The sequence below is a fragment of the Oryctolagus cuniculus genome, chromosome 2 (genome assembly GCF_964237555.1).
Source record: "Oryctolagus cuniculus chromosome 2, mOryCun1.1, whole genome shotgun sequence".
NCBI lineage: Eukaryota > Metazoa > Chordata > Mammalia > Lagomorpha > Leporidae > Oryctolagus > Oryctolagus cuniculus.
This window is the reverse complement of record NC_091433.1, coordinates 182525167-182540327: the sequence shown is the minus strand read 5'-3', so window position 1 is coordinate 182540327 and position 15161 is coordinate 182525167. Positions and strand designations below refer to the sequence as shown.

General features: G+C 51.5%; 1 protein-coding gene across 3 annotated transcripts in view; it reads right to left on the bottom strand.

Moving 5' to 3' along the window:
• Positions 1–15161, bottom strand: part of MATN3 (matrilin 3) — a 32242-nt gene that overhangs the window by 11730 nt on the left and 5351 nt on the right. The window contains exons 2-8 of one of the 3 annotated variants that reach the window (XR_007917241.2): positions 13562–14128; positions 10730–10855; positions 9267–9392; positions 8360–8485; positions 5872–5997; positions 2752–2905; positions 2341–2466 (exon numbers count right to left, since the gene is read on the bottom strand). Coding sequence is in view for 2 of the 3 variants with exons in the window: in XM_051840502.2 (XP_051696462.2) it covers positions 2341–2466; positions 5872–5997; positions 8360–8485; positions 9267–9392; positions 10730–10855; positions 13562–14128 (1197 nt within the window). In the remaining variant the exon portion in view is untranslated. Of the gene's footprint in view, positions 1–2340; positions 2467–2751; positions 2906–5871; positions 5998–8359; positions 8486–9266; positions 9393–10729; positions 10856–13561; positions 14129–15161 lie in introns of those variants that run through there. The other 2 variants (XM_051840502.2, XM_070069440.1) reach the window with 2 other exon arrangements.

Below are 15161 nucleotides of genomic sequence, written 5' to 3'. Positions count from 1 at the left end.
GAAATGAGGGAGGAATATCGTTGGAGGAAAGCTTGGGGAAACATACCGGGTAGAGAAAAATGTTAGGGAAATTGAAGCCGCGGGGGGCAGGCCGAGGCGGATACGAAAGCCACTTTGGGATTCTCAAGTTAGCCCGGGAATAGGGGGCGAAAAGTTAAAACCAGAAGCTGAGACGCAAGCCAGATTGGGATCCGTCTGATTAGCCCGGGGAGCAAAGGACGGGAAGCCAAATCGTGGGGCGGAGACGTACGCTGGGTTGAATTCGCCAGGCTAGCCCGGGGAACTTAGATTGAATCCTAGTGGCGGAGACGCAAGCTACGCTGTGTTACTCGCGGAAGCCGCCGCGTGCAGAGAGAGCACGGGGCGTGAATAGATAGGGAACGCTGGCGTAGGCCGTGGTTCAGACGCGAAAGGGTTAAGCGTGGAGACCGCGGACCGCGCAAAGCCGGGAAGCCGCGCAGAGAGGCGCGAGGGCTGAAGCGGCGCAGAGCCGGGAACCCGCCGGCGGGGCGAGGTGCCGGAAAGCCGCAGGGATAAGAGAAACAGAAGTTTGGAAGTGAAGTAAAAGAGAAATGGGAATGCTGGAAGATAGAAGTGAAATGGGAGAGGTAGGAATGCCCGGAGATAGAGAAATAGAGAAAAATAAGGCCTCCCCTCAACATGCCAATTAGAAGGCTTGGATTCGGTCTGCCTGATTTAAGGCGGTAAGCGCCAGCAAAGCTCGACCAGAGTATGAGCTGCAGGTCACCGAAGATAGGCACGAACCAACACTAATAAGTCTCCCCCACAATACGGCAATGAGAAGGCTTGGATTCGGTTTGCCTGATAGGTTTTGTAAGCCCCTGCGGGCAGAGCAGAGCATGCGCTGCAGGGCACCGAACACAGGCACGCATCAGCGCCTAAAAACCTCCTCACAATGGCGAAGAGAGGACCCGGATTCGGTTTTCCTGATTGATAGGACTTGTAAGAGCCTGTGGCGGCTCTAGCAAGTAGAGCAGAGTGTGTGCCGCGGGACACCGAGGACAGGCGCGTATCAACGCTAAAAAATAAAAAGGGGGATCTGTGGGGAGCAATCCGGACCAGACTGAGTTACTCGAATTAGGACTTATTCTATGCATCTGCTCTCCCACAATATGGCGCTGGGAGAGAAGTAAACAGCTTCCGCACAGCTGCCTCCAGTTCAACCAATTAACTGTAGGACTTGCTCCTGATTGGAGAGCAGCGTACTCGGCGTGTGGGCAGCCGAGTTGGGATTGGCAGAGAAGGACTATAAAGGAGGAGAGAGACGGCATGCACCGGGAACATCTATGGGGAACATCTAAGGGAACCCGTGCAGCCCCCGAGAAAGCCGGCCGGCGGTGTGCCGCTCCCCTGCGGAAGTGGGGAATGCGGCCAGGGGGAACTGCCCTTCCACGGAGGTGGAAGGGATAGTAGCCAACCCGGGAAGAACCAGCAGCAAACCCGGGGAGGGCCGAGCAGACGAAAGAACAGCGCAGGGTCCTGTGTTGCTCCTCCACGAAGAGGGGGAGCGACAGTAACCCAACAGGAAATTTTTTTAAAAAGGTAGCATTTCCAGATACAGAACTTGCTGACTAATGTACACAGGGCAGACGCCTCCCCTCCTTAGGAACAAGGACATGGCAGCATCTAGTAGGCTGGTAAACATGTAACGCGACAAAACCAAATGTTGGCACGGATGTGGCTCTTGGGCTTTTGTAAGCAAAGCGGGGTGAGGCAAGAGGATGACGGGGAAGGAAGGAAGGAGCAAGGGCTGGACTGTCGGAGTCCACCGCGATGTCAAACACACCACAAGATCGGGGAGAAGGAGTGGTCTGGGGCAAATATAGCAGAAAAGAAGCTTTCGAAGGAAATGAAGCTGGGTCAGTGGGACAGCGGCTACCAGGAGCTGGGGGCAGTGGGGAATGGGCAGTAATGGATTAATGGGTACAAGGTTTTAGTTTGAGATGATGAAAAAATTCTGGCAATGGATGGTGCTAACAGTTGTACAACTGAAGGTACTTTACGCCACTGAACTATACACTTAAAAATGATCAAAAGTAAATTTGATGTTGTGTTTACCACAATAAAAAAGAAATAAATCCAGTCTTAGAGAGAGACTTTAATTCAAGTGAAAAAAGAAAGAGGATGGAATTGGATGCGGGAAGGCGGATGCTACGTGGCCCAGGAGGACCACTGCTCTATTCTGCAGCCAACTGCGAACCGCTAGCGGATTCTGCCCAGGAGAAAGGATCGTGTCTGTGCTTGGGACCGGAAGGAAGAAAAGCCCGTGCCTCGAAGAGTCTCCCACCAAACAAAAAAGGCTTTCAGGCCCATCTTCACCTGAACACGTCTTCCTGTCCTCATTCAGGGAGTAGCCAGGAAAGCAATCACAGTGGTAGGACGCCGTCCCATCGCTCACGCACACGTGCTGGCAGCCGTGGGTGCCCAGAGCACACTTGTCACGCACTGGGGAAGAGAACAGTCGCGGTCAGTCACAGAGAAAACGAAACACAAACGTGCGGGAGAAAGAAGCTGCGGTGTGGGGCCGACAGCGAATCAGCCCTGTGTTTCAGGACGGAAGCCGGTTCCTTTTCCACGTCTCAGCTCCCTTGGCCTCACCATCCTCGCCGTCACAGACTCCCCGTCCTTCCTCTCTCGTGCAGAGCTCTGAGGATGCCTCCCCTTCTCCTAACACACAGGTGTCCCTGGCCATCCTCCATGGTCTCTTGGCCGTCCTCCAGCAGCACTCACCTTTGCCTTCCCGGTGACTATCGGCATCTCCGGCATCTCCAGCTATTCGTGGATCATCATCGCCATCACCACAAATAATTGACCTAATTGCACGGGGAGCTAAGTTCCATGCTACACAAACAGGGGCTACTGACCAACAGCCTGCCCTCGACAGCTTACAACATGGGAGGGAAAACAGTGACACAGACACACACACACACACACAAACACACGAGCACAGATAGAGAGAAGAACAATCGCAGTGTTAATGATATTAATATTTGCGATCTGTAGGGCTGGATCAGGACATACGTATTATCTACCACAAGGAAATAATTGGTCAAGGAGGAAGACAGCGGCCCAAGGGCTAAGTGCCAGACTGCTCCTGTGTCCGGTCTGGCCCAGGACAAGTGACTACAGCAACTCTGCCCTGAGGAGAACCAGGAAGGCTTCCTGAGAGACGCAGTTTCTTCCTTTGCCATTGCAGCAGCCATCGTAGTTTTCTTCATTCCCCTCTAATCTCCTCTTCAGCGTCATTCCATGCTCAAAAACCTCCCACGGCTCCCTGTCGCCTCAGAACAGCGTTGTGTGAGATGCGAGGTTCTGTGTAATCCACGCAAAAACTCCTTTCCATCCCTAACACGGACGCTCCCGACCATCACTGCAATTCAGACTTTGTTCAGTAAAATGCCTCAGAGCACAGTGTTTCCTCTTCCCTCACATCCTAGCTCAGTACCCAGGCAACAGGTAACACGGGATGTGCTTCCAGCCCCTGCCCCGGGCTGGGGCTCCACGTGGAGCCTTCCCGCCTCCCCACAAGGAGAAAGCAGGCCACGAGGGATGATGAGACCTACGGTATACACTTCAACGTTAGAACAGTATTCATTATTACTTTAAAATGTTTAGTACAGGGAGTGGGTGTACAGCCTCCAACTAAGATGCCCACATTGTGTCTGGGTGCGATTCCTGGCTCTGGCTCCTGACTCTAGCTTCCCACCAATGCAGACCCTGGGAGGTGGTGGCAATGGGTCAAGTAATTGGATTCCTGCCACCTGTGTAGGAGACCTGAATTGAGTTCCCGGCTCCTGGCTCCAACTCCAGCCACTGTGGGCATTTGAGGAGTGAACCAGCAAATGACAGTGGCCTCTCACTCTCAAATAAATAAAAAATGATTTTCAAAACTAAAGCACAGTGGTCAGCGTTGTGGCACGGCAGGTAAAGCCACTGCCTGTGCCTCTCGTATTCCATATGGGTGCCAGTTTGACTCCTGGCTGCTCCACTTCCCATCCTGCTCCCTTATAATATGCCTGAGAAAGTAGTGGAAGATGGCCCAAGTGCTTGAGCCCCTGCACCCACATGGGAAACCCGGAAGAAGCTCCTGGCTCCTAGCTTTGGACTGGCCCGGCTCTGGCCATGGTGGCCATTTGGAGAATAAAACAGAGGAACGGACGACCTCTCTCTCTCCATCTCTCCCTCTCTTTCTCTGTAACTCTGCCTTTCAGGTAAATCAATAAATCTTTAACAAAAAAAAAAAAAAAAAAAAAACTAAAGCATAGACACCCTCGGTTTCCTGCCACCCTGTCTTTCTCTCCTATCCCTTTGTGCTAACCTGTGCTTTGTACAATGAGGCAGTGTGGCTCAGTGGTTAAGAGTGTATGGAACGCTGGAGCAAGTGCCTGGCTTCAAACCCTGGCTCTACTCCCTACCAACCAAGCACCCCGGGCAAGCAACTCACCCCGCCTGTGCCACAGCTTCCTCCTAAAGTTGCTGAGATCACGGATTAAAGGCACGATTGTGTTGCAAACGCCTAGCACGAGGCGTGCCCACAGGAGGCTCTGAGGAGTGCTGGCAGCAGTCCCCTGGGACTGCGGCCTCGGGGGTCAGCCTTAAGTCACACTTCTCTTTTATGTTTTCTGGAAGTAACGGGCTTCGCTCTATTCCATGGTATCTGTTAGTTTAAACAAATTTGGGGTTTGTTTCATTTTTGCAGCTCCTCAATGTCCCTGGCATCTGCAGCTGGGATCCTTGGAACCAGTTTGAGGAGCAGGGCCGCAGGTGAGCCCTCTCCACCCCAGCGGGCCCTGTTCCACTCCCCTGGACAAACCAGCACAAGCCGGTCCTGCCCTGCTGCTCTCCTCTCCTCTCAGGGCCCAGCTGCGGCCCCAGCGCCCTGGGTCCCTCCCAGGCTCCGCCACACTTACAGCCCTCAGCTCCTGCCACTCGCTCTCCGGAGCACCTTCCTCTCTGCTTTCCAAAGGAGCTGGCTCTCTGCACCCAAGCTGTGATCACACGTCTTCTGGGTCCTCACAGTGCCTGGGGCACGTCTGCTCAATGCACACTGACTGCGATTTCTAAGAAACGCATCCCACATCTGTCTTGATAAGATCCCAGAGCACAGGAGTGCGTCCTCAAGAAGAGGAAAATATACGTTGAAGCAAAAAAAAATATTCAACGCACCCAGTGCACACACCACCTAGAGAGCTAGGAACTTCTCTTAGGTATGTTCTTCCATTTATAAATGCCACCCTGTTCCACCAGTGAGTTTAAATCAAATTAATGAGGATTAGCAGTCCTGGCATGGGCTGGTTAGCCAAGTCACAAGGCTCAGATTCACTAAGAGTGATCGAGTAGAAACAGCAGGGAATGACTTGTTGCAAAGTTACTGGAACATCTGTGTGGGTCCAATTCAGCCACTGACAAAGTCTCCTTTGCTAGAGCGAGGCAGCTGTAAGATGAACACTACAGAAGAGTTCTAGGCCAAGTTTTAGCTGGAAGACGATCAGTTCTGCCTATCACACCAAATGGTTACTGTCCAACTGACCTCCTCCGAAGTCTCCCACTGACTTCAAGAGTCCCCAGTGTGCGTAGCTCTAAGTTTTTCCTGGACAAGGACTCTACATTTAACGGACTTTTCTCATATCCCCCATTCCCTACCCATTTCACAGTAATTTTCTGAAGTAATCTATGTTTGCAAAACGCACTGGGCTCACCACTCTTTGGGCAGGGTGTGCTTCAATCTACATGCAGGGTAGAAGATCTGATCCCCAAGTTACCTTGAAGAACCTGGCTTCTGGCGAACTGCAACTTAGTTTCACTGCCACAGAGTCAGGCAGAGATGAGAGTGTGTTGCGACGAGCTCACCTGAACACGTCTTTTTATCTGCATTCAGCGTGTAGCCCTCATAGCATTCACAGTGATGGGAGCCGTCTCTGTCGTTCACACAAAGGTGCTGGCACCCATGGGTGCCAGAAGCACATTTATCTTGAGCTGTCAAACAAAGGTGCAAGAAAAGAGAAACAAAATGTGGTAGCGTGTCTTATCATCCATAGATAGAAAACTTCTCTGCTACTAGAAATATGTAAGAGCAAAACTTTTTGGAAACTGTTCAAAGCAAACAGCACTATTCATGCTGAGCAGGAGTTAGCTGGGGTAAATAAATATTCTCTGACCATCCCCAGGTCCTTGTCAAAACCACCGATGCTAAGCTTCCATAACCTTACTATCTGCTAAATGCTTTCTACAACACTCCTTTAAGGTTTACCAGTTACCTCAATTCAGAGGGAGACCAGCAGTTGTGTGGCTCATTGCACTAGGATCAGAAAAACAGAACTCGAGTTTGAAGAAGTCCAGTCCACTGCTCTCCTGCTTGCTCAGGGAGGCAAATGAGTCCAGAGGAGAGCAACGAACCCAGAACTCGAGGCCCAAATTTGCACTCAATGCATCTCCTCTGGCCTGAAATGCTTCCAACTCTATCCTATTTTCTTAACTTTTCATGTTTTAAATAAGTTCAGACTTACAAAATCATTGAAAAAAAAAAGAGTGTTGTTTCCCCAAATGTTAACACTTTGACAACAGTAGTATGATTGTGAAAAGCAGGACTTCCATGTGAATGCGACCCGATGTACTAATCTACAGACTCATTCGATGTTGCCAATCAACCCAGGAATGTCCGCTGTCTGATTCAGGGTCCAACCTGGGCTCCTTCAGGGCCGGTGTTGTGGTACAGCAGGTTAAGCCAACATCAGCAATGCCAGCATCCCATATAGGCACAGGTTCGAGTCTCAGTTGCTCCACTTCCAATCCAGCTCCCTCCTAATGAGCCTGGGAAAGCAGCAGAGGATGGCCCCAGTGCTAGGGCCCCTGCACCCACATGGGAGAGTTATAGACAGTGAGAGAGACACAGAGAGAAAGGTCTTCCTTCTGTTCGTTGGTTCACCCTGCAAATGGCTGCCACAGCCGGCACTGTATCAATCTGAACCCAGGAGCCAGATACCTCCTCCTGGTCTCCCATGTGGGGCAGGGGCCCAAGCACTTGGGCCATCCTCCACTGCCCTCCCGGGCCACAGCAGAGAGCTGGACTGGAAGAGGAGCAACCGCGACTAGAACTCAGTGCCCATATGGGATGCCGGCGCCGCAGGCAGAGGATTAGCCAAGTGACCCACGGCGCCAGGCCCAGGAGCAACTCATTTATCCAAGTGAGTCATTAGACGCAAGCATTACTATTACTACCAGGCACAGCAGGGACAAGCATTTGGCCTAATGGTTAAGACATTGCTTGATGGCAACAACCCATATCAGAATGCCTGGGTTCGAGTGCCAGGTCCACTCCCACTTCTAGCGTCCTTTTTTTTTTTTTTTTTTTTTTTTTTTGACAGGCAGAATGGACAGTGAGAGAGAGAGACAGAGAGAAAGGTCTTCCTTTGCCATTGGTTCACCCTCCAATGGCCGCCGCGGCCGGTGCGCTGTGGCCGGCACGCTGTGGCCGGCGCACCGCGCTGATCCGATGGCAGGAGCCAGGTGCTTCTCCTGGTCTCCCATGCGGGTGCAGGGCCCAAGCACTTGGGCCATCCTCCACTGCCTTCCCGGGCCACAGCAGAGAGCTGGACTGGAAGAGGGGCAACCGGGACAGAATCCGGCACCCCGACTGGGACTAGAACCCGGTATGGCGGTGCCGCAGGTGGAGGATTAGCCTAGTGAGCCGCAGCGCCGGCCCCAGCGACCTTTTAATGTGTACCCTGGAAGGCAGCAGGGGATAGCTCGAGTGCTCAAGTGCTTTTCCACTCACATGGGAGACATAGACTCAGCCTGGCCCAGCCCTAACTGTTGTGGGCATTTGCAGAGTTAACTAGCAGATAGGAGATCTCTCTGTCTCTCTGACTTTTAAATAATAAATATATAAATAAATATTTTAAAAGGGGTGGGCCTTTAGCACGACACTTAGCACTCTGTTTGGGATACCCACACCCCATATTAGATTGTCTGGGTTTGAGTCCCAATTCCACTTTCTGTTCCAGCTTCCTGATAATGCACATCCCAGGAGGCAACAGGTGATGGCTCAAGTACTTGGGTCCCCATGTCCCACCTGGCAGAACTCGATTAAGCTCCCAGCTCCCTGCCTTGGCCTGGCCCAGCCCCAGCTGCTGCAGGCATCTGGAGAGTGAACCAGCAAATTAAGATCTCTTTCCATCTGTCTCTCAATTAAATAAATAAAAATACTTTTTTTAGAAATGGGAAAAGCCCAAAGGTGGCAGCAGAAGGAAACAGACCAAGGTCCCAGGCCAAGTCCCCTCCACTCTCAACACAGGGTGGACAGGCAAGGAGCGGCTGTAGGGACTCCTCCTCCACTCACCTGAGCAGGTTTTTCTGTCTTCATTCAAGGTGTAACCATTGTAGCACTCGCAATGGTAAGAGCCAGTTCTGTCATTCACACAGATGTGTTCACATCCATGAGTGTTAAGAGCGCACTTATTGATAGCTAATAAAAGATGGCCGGGACAAATGTGAACAGGTTAAAAGAGACAGCGTGGGGTAAACAAACAGTGATGAGCCACACTCTTACACACACACAGTGATAATGAAACGGCAGGTGCAGCGGGCGGGGCAGCTTGGTACAGAGAAAGTGGACTGGACTCGGAGTTGGGAACCAATTTTCTGGTGATGTGGGCAAGCCTTTTCTTTGCATCTCAGTTGGAAGTGAGTAGGTAGAAGTAAATGATCTCTAAATTTTCTTCCTCTCCCATCCAAGTCTAACCAGGCCCAACCTTGCTTAGTTTCTGAGATCAAGGGCAGCCTCTTTGAAATACTTTTTCCTAGGGTTTAAAAACAAATGAACTGACTCCCCATCCTTCACTGGCTCCATGTGCCAGATTAGTGAGGGACTTCTCAAAATTTCCTTTTCCTTCCACATTGCATAAGCATCTACGACCCTACAGAGGAAGCCATAGCTTGTACTTAATTACATGAAATCCAGGAAAAACTCCAAATTCCCAAAGGAGCTCATCCTTACCAGCCTTTGCCCCTTCTAACTCTTTCCTTTGACACTAGTATTAAGTACTGTAATAGCTGGCTTATGTTTTATCTCAATCTTATCCCTGTGTTCCCTTTCAAGGAAAATGTTTGATCATCAAAAGAACACCAGCCAAAGGCAATGAGGCAGAAAAGGGCCAGGGAGTTGAAGCGTGAGGCCAATCCACACCCTGGAGCATATGGCCCCCCAGATAACTTCTAGCAAGCCCTGGCGCCCCAGCAGGCCTCACCTGAACACGTTCTCTTGTCGGCGTTCAAGGTGTATCCTTGGCTACACTCGCAGTGGTGCCTGCCGTCCCCATCACTGATGCACACGTGCTGGCACTGGTGCGTGCCAAGCACACACGGGTCCACAGCTGCGCAAAGGGAGGGAGCGATGGTGTCAACGCGCAAGAAACATTGCAGAACCTTTGTCCCCATCCCAAAGGCATCACTCTTCTGGTGCCTTTCCAATTCCCCACATTCACACTGAGACTCGACTATGTGTCTTCTACCTCGGGCCTCTTAGAGCGTCAGTCTCAAAGCAGAAAGGGTGCTCACTTCAGAAAGGACAGATTTTGCTGTGGACTTCCTCAGAGCAGAAGGGAACTCTGACTGTGGACCCGCGGATCAGGCAGGTGGATGTGATATTCAGCTTCATCCACCTGCCCATGCAAAAGGCATCTGCTTCCCGGCCATCTGACCTGGAAGTGTGTCTGCCTGCAGTGCCATGAGGTAGTCGCCCCATTGCAACTACAACCCGGTTCCTGGGTTCTGCACTTTGCATCTAAACAGCATCCGTGCACGGGCGTGCCACTGGGCCTGCCACTCATTCACACCTGCCAGGTGACACATGTGGGAACAAGCAAATGGTGGAAGGCCATCGGGGAGCCGCCTTCAGAACACGCAACACGGGTGGCAAAGGCCACATGTCTTATGTCTTCAGCCTCAAGGCTCTGGTATCTGTAAGAATGAACTCCCGCGTTGAATACAAACAGGTTGTTTGAAAACAAGGAAGGACAAAATAAATGAGATTCTGTTCGCTAAGCTTACATCGTTTGGGTCCTGGACCCATTTACATCTCGTTAGGGTTTCTCCTGGTGACTTGTTTTGAAAGATGAATCAATGAATTTAGTCATTTCTGAGAAACCAAGGAGGCCTGTTGGAGGAGGCTGGCGCTCCCCAGGCAGGTAACCCAGCCTCATTGCCCTTGGCCACAGGACAAAGCCAATATTTTCCCAAGAAGGGCCTTTTCACGGCGTGATCTCCCCAGCCTGTGGACTACAACAAATGAACTGACTCCCCATCCTTCACTGGCTCCATGTGCCAGATTAGTGAGGGACTTCTCAAAATTTCCTTCCACATTCCATGAGCATCTACGACCCTACAGAGGAAGCCATAGCTTGTACTTAATTACATGAAATCCAGGAAAAACTCCAAATTCCCAAAGGAGCTCATCCTTACCAGCCTTTGCCCCTTCTAACTCTTTCCTTTGACACTAGTATTAAGTACTGTAATAGCTGGCTTATGTTTTATCTCAATCTTATCCCTGTGTTCCCTTTCAAGGAAAATGTTTGATCATCAAAAGAACACCAGCCAAAGGCAATGAGGCAGAAAAGGGCCAGGGAGTTGAAGTGTGAGGCCAATCCACACCCTGGAGCATATGGCCCCCCAGATAACTTCTAGCAAGCCCTGGCGCCCCAGCAGGCCTCACCTGAACACGTTCTCTTGTCGGCGTTCAAGGTGTATCCTTGGCTACACTCGCAGTGGTGCCTGCCGTCCCCATCACTGATGCACACGTGCTGGCACTGGTGCGTGCCAAGCACACACGGGTCCACAGCTGTGCAAAGGGAGGGAGTGATGGTGTCAACGCACAAGAAACATTGCAGAACCTTTGTCCCCATCCCAAAGGCATCGTTCTTCAGGTGCCTTTCCAATTCCCTACATTCACACCAAGACTCGACTATGTGTCTTCTACCTCGGGCCTCTTAGAGTGTCAGTCTCAAAGCAGAAAGGGTGCTCACTTCAGAAAGGACAGATTTTGCTGCGGACTTCCTCAGAGCAGAAGGGAACTCTGACTGTGGACCCGCGGATCAGGCAGGTGGATGTGATATTCAGCTTCGTCCACCTGCCCATGCAAAAGGCATCTGCTTCCTGGCCATCTGACCTGGAAGTGTGTCTGCCTGCAGTGCCATGAGGTAGTCGCCCCATTGCAACTACAACCCGGTTCCTGGGTTCTGCACTTTGCATCTAAACAGCATGCGTGCACGGGCGTGCCACTGGGCCTGCCACTCATTCACACCTGCCAGGTGACACATGTGGGAACAAGCAAATGGTGGAAGGCCATCGGGGAGCCGCCTTCAGAACACGCAACACGGGTGGCAGAGGCCACATGTCTTATGTCTTCAGCCTCAAGGCTCTGGTATCTGTAAGAATGAACTCCCGCGTTAAATACAAACAGGTTGTTTGAAAACAAGGAAGGACAAAATAAATGAGATTCTGTTAGCTAAGCTTACATCGTTTGGGTCCTGGACCCATTTACATCTCATTGGGGTTTCTCCTAGTGACTTGTTTTGAAAGATGAATCAATGAATTTAGTCATTTCTGAGAAACCAAGGAGGCCTGTTGGAGGAGGCTGGCGCTCCCCAGGCAGGTAACCCAGCCTCATTGCCCTTGGCCACAGGACAAAGCCAATATTTTCCCAAGAAGGGCCTTTTCACGGCGTGATCTCCCCAGCCTGTGGACTACAACAAGCTGCCCCTTAGTCTCTTTCCATAGGGAAGGCATCTTTCCCCCAGAACAAGGATCTCTTTTACGGACTCGCTGCTCGCTGCTTTATGATTTCTCGCCCACCCCCCGTGCTGGCGTTGAGACCCGCCTCTGCCCTCTGCCGCAGACCAGCATCCCTAAGCTCTCCCCACAAGCAAGCCTGGGGGCTTTCCTGGGAGAAAGAAAGCCACTTTCTTTTGGAAGCTCATGAATGCCAAGTAGATGCCACCAAAGCCAGTGACAGCTTGTGAGGGCCCAGCGTGCTGGGCAGGAAACACAAGGGCATCCCGGCCAGGTCTGGCTGAGACGAGGCCAGGCTTCGCCTCAGGCCAGGACTTCATCTCCCATTTCCTGACGCAGCACTGTCGCTGGGCTTCACAGTAATCTCCATGCAGACTCTGCTTGCCATGCACAGCTGTCCCAACTGGCTCACTTCTGGTTTGTCTCCCTCCCGGCGCCAGATGTCACTGAATGGTGGGGACCACTTTTATCTTTGTATCATCAGTGATCAACGCATGCTGAACACACAATGTGGGCAAAAAGGTATCTACGTGTGAAAATTCACCTGAACTAGACATTGGTCCACACCTCCTTGGATAATTTCATAGAGGGCTTCAAAAAGTTATCACCAAATGACAAAAAATAAAGCATGACTCCCACAAATCATAATTCTGACAGTGACTGAAAATAAACCCCATCCTTGAATGAATTCATATCATGGATTTGGCTAATTCATGCTCAAAAATTCCCATGAAATTAGCAACATTCATATTCAAACTCCGGGCTAAAGGAAGAAAGAAATTAATGGAGAGTGGCCGGCACTAGGCTAATCCTCCACCTTGCGGCACCGGCACACCAGGTTCTAGTCCCGGTAGGGGCACCGGATTCTGTCCCGGTTGCCCCTCTTCCAGGCCAGCTCTCTGCTGTGGCCAGGGAGTGCAGTGGAGGATGGCCCAAGTACTTGGGCCCTGCACCCCATGGGAGACCAGGATAAGTACCTGGCTCCTGCCTTCGGGTCAGCGAGGTGCGCCGGCCGTGGCGGCCATTGGAGGGTGAACCAACGGCAAAGGAAGACCTTTCTCTCTGTCTCTCTCTCTCACTGTCCATTCTGCCTGTCAAAAAAAAAAAAAAAAAAAAAAAAAGAAGAAGAAAAAAAGAAAAAAAAAGAAATTAATGGAGAGTAACAATGATTTTTTTTCAAAATCTGTTCCCTGCTGTCTCACAAGTGAGCTGAGACCCCCAGTCTTCTCAGTCTCAGATCCCGTGCTTCCACAGAGAAATAACCAGAGAAAGAGCCAATTGGAAAACCAGCCACCATCTGCACAGGTCCACACCCATGGTTATGCTGGACCACAAGCCGCTGTCTGCCGTGCACAGCCATCACCCCCACCTCTGGAAGGAGAACAAGTGGGGTTCTGTTCCACCTGGAGATGGTAAAGTGAAAGAAAATATCTGGAGAGAGGCGTCTTGATTTTTGTTTTATTTTTTCTGATCCCATCAGGCAACAGCAGGATTATTTATCCTGGACATTTCCAGACCTTCCCACTTGTAATGCAAACATGGAGACTTTATGAGCAAACCAAGTTCCATATAATGCAGCTCTTATATTCCCACACCAACATAGCTGTGTTTAAATAGGGGAAAGTCGCCCAAAAACTATTGCATATATTTAATTTTCCCATAACATTTCTACCAAAGGAAAAAAAATGAATAAATCTCTCTTTCTCTGGTTACCTAATGCTTGCCTATAACATCCTAGAAAGACCTACTGACTTACCACAGAAGGTTTCCTGGAACCTGGAGGACAGTTTCTCGATGACCCCGTAAGTCTCCACGTACAACACGTGCTCGTCCAGGGGATCGCTGGCCATCATCTGGAGGGACTCCTTGTCTGCCCGGTCCACACCCACAGCATAGAGCTCAATGCCGGATGCCCGGGCCCGAGCCGCCACCTCATTCACCTGGTCCTGGGGCCGCCCGTCTGTCACGATGATGGCCACCTTAGGGATGTTGGAAGCAGGCCCCCGGGCTCCCGCCTCCACCGTGAAGACCTCCTCCATGGCTGTCTGGATGGCCAGCCCCGACATGGTGCCTGTAGACAAGGGTGTGATCCGCGCCACGGCCTGCTTCAGGGACTGCTTGTCCGAGTAGGTCTGGAGCTGGAACTCTATCTTCACGGTGCTCGCGTAGTTCACCACGGCCACCCGCGTGCCGGCCGCCCCGATGTCCAGCGTGTCGATGATCCGGGAGACAAAGGTTTTCACCTTGGTGAACTCCAGAGGCCGTACACTCCGAGAACTGTCGATGATAAAGACCAAGTCCAGCGGCCTGCTCTTGCAAACACCTGCCAAGAAGGGCATGGGAGCAGAAAAGACCAGGCAGGGATAAGACCAACGGGCCAGTCCCCACTCCCACAGAACGCCAGGAGGCCAGGCTGGACGCAGCCCCCAACCCCTGCTGCCCTCCCCACTACCCTCCCCCATCTGGGTGTTGAAAGCACCAAGACACTCAGCATCCCCTAGCAACAGTGCACAAAGAGCTGTGGGGTCTCCCGGATCCCTCACCTATAAGCTGGCTGAGCCCTGAAATCTCACTTAAACACTTAGGGCTTGCTCCAAGGTCCCTCGTGACTCCTGGGAGTGAATGGATCCCAGACATCTCTCGGGCACCTCGGCTATCTGAGGAGATGAGACCAGGCGTCCCTGAGCAGGGTCTACAATGGTCAGCCTCACCACACCAGCCCTGTTCAGGCATCCAAAGGCAGAGATTGAGGAAGACACTCTACGTGCTATGGGTGGCTTCCCTGTCTTTATTTTTGTTTAAAGGTTTATTTATTTATTTCAAAGGCAGGGTTGTACAGAGAGAGAGAGAGAGAGAGAGAGAGAGAGAGAGAGAGAATTTTCCATCCATTGGTTCACTCCCCAATTGGCTGCAATGGCCAGAGCTGTGCCAATCTGAAGCCAGGAGCCAGGAGCTTTTTCCAGGTCTCTCACATGAGTGCAGCGGCCCAAGGACTTGGGCCATCTTCCACTGCTTTCCCAGGCCATAGCAGATCGGAAGTGGAGCAGCCGGGACTTGAACTGGTACCCATAAGGAATGCTGGCACTGTAGGCTGCGGCTTTACCCACTATGCCACAGAGCCGGCCCTGTCATCTATTCTTTGCTGTTTTCCTTAACTCAGCTGGTAAGTCCTCCATGAAGACAAGATAAGAAACAAACCAGGTACTTTTGCAAGACATGCCCCCTTCTTGCTCAACATACATACACACATGCACAGCACAGGCGCACACATGCCCACGCATATGCACACACGTGCAGCCCTGAATGCAAATGAGACCCTTGGGCATGAAGCGTCAAACAGGGCTCTTCCCTAAGAA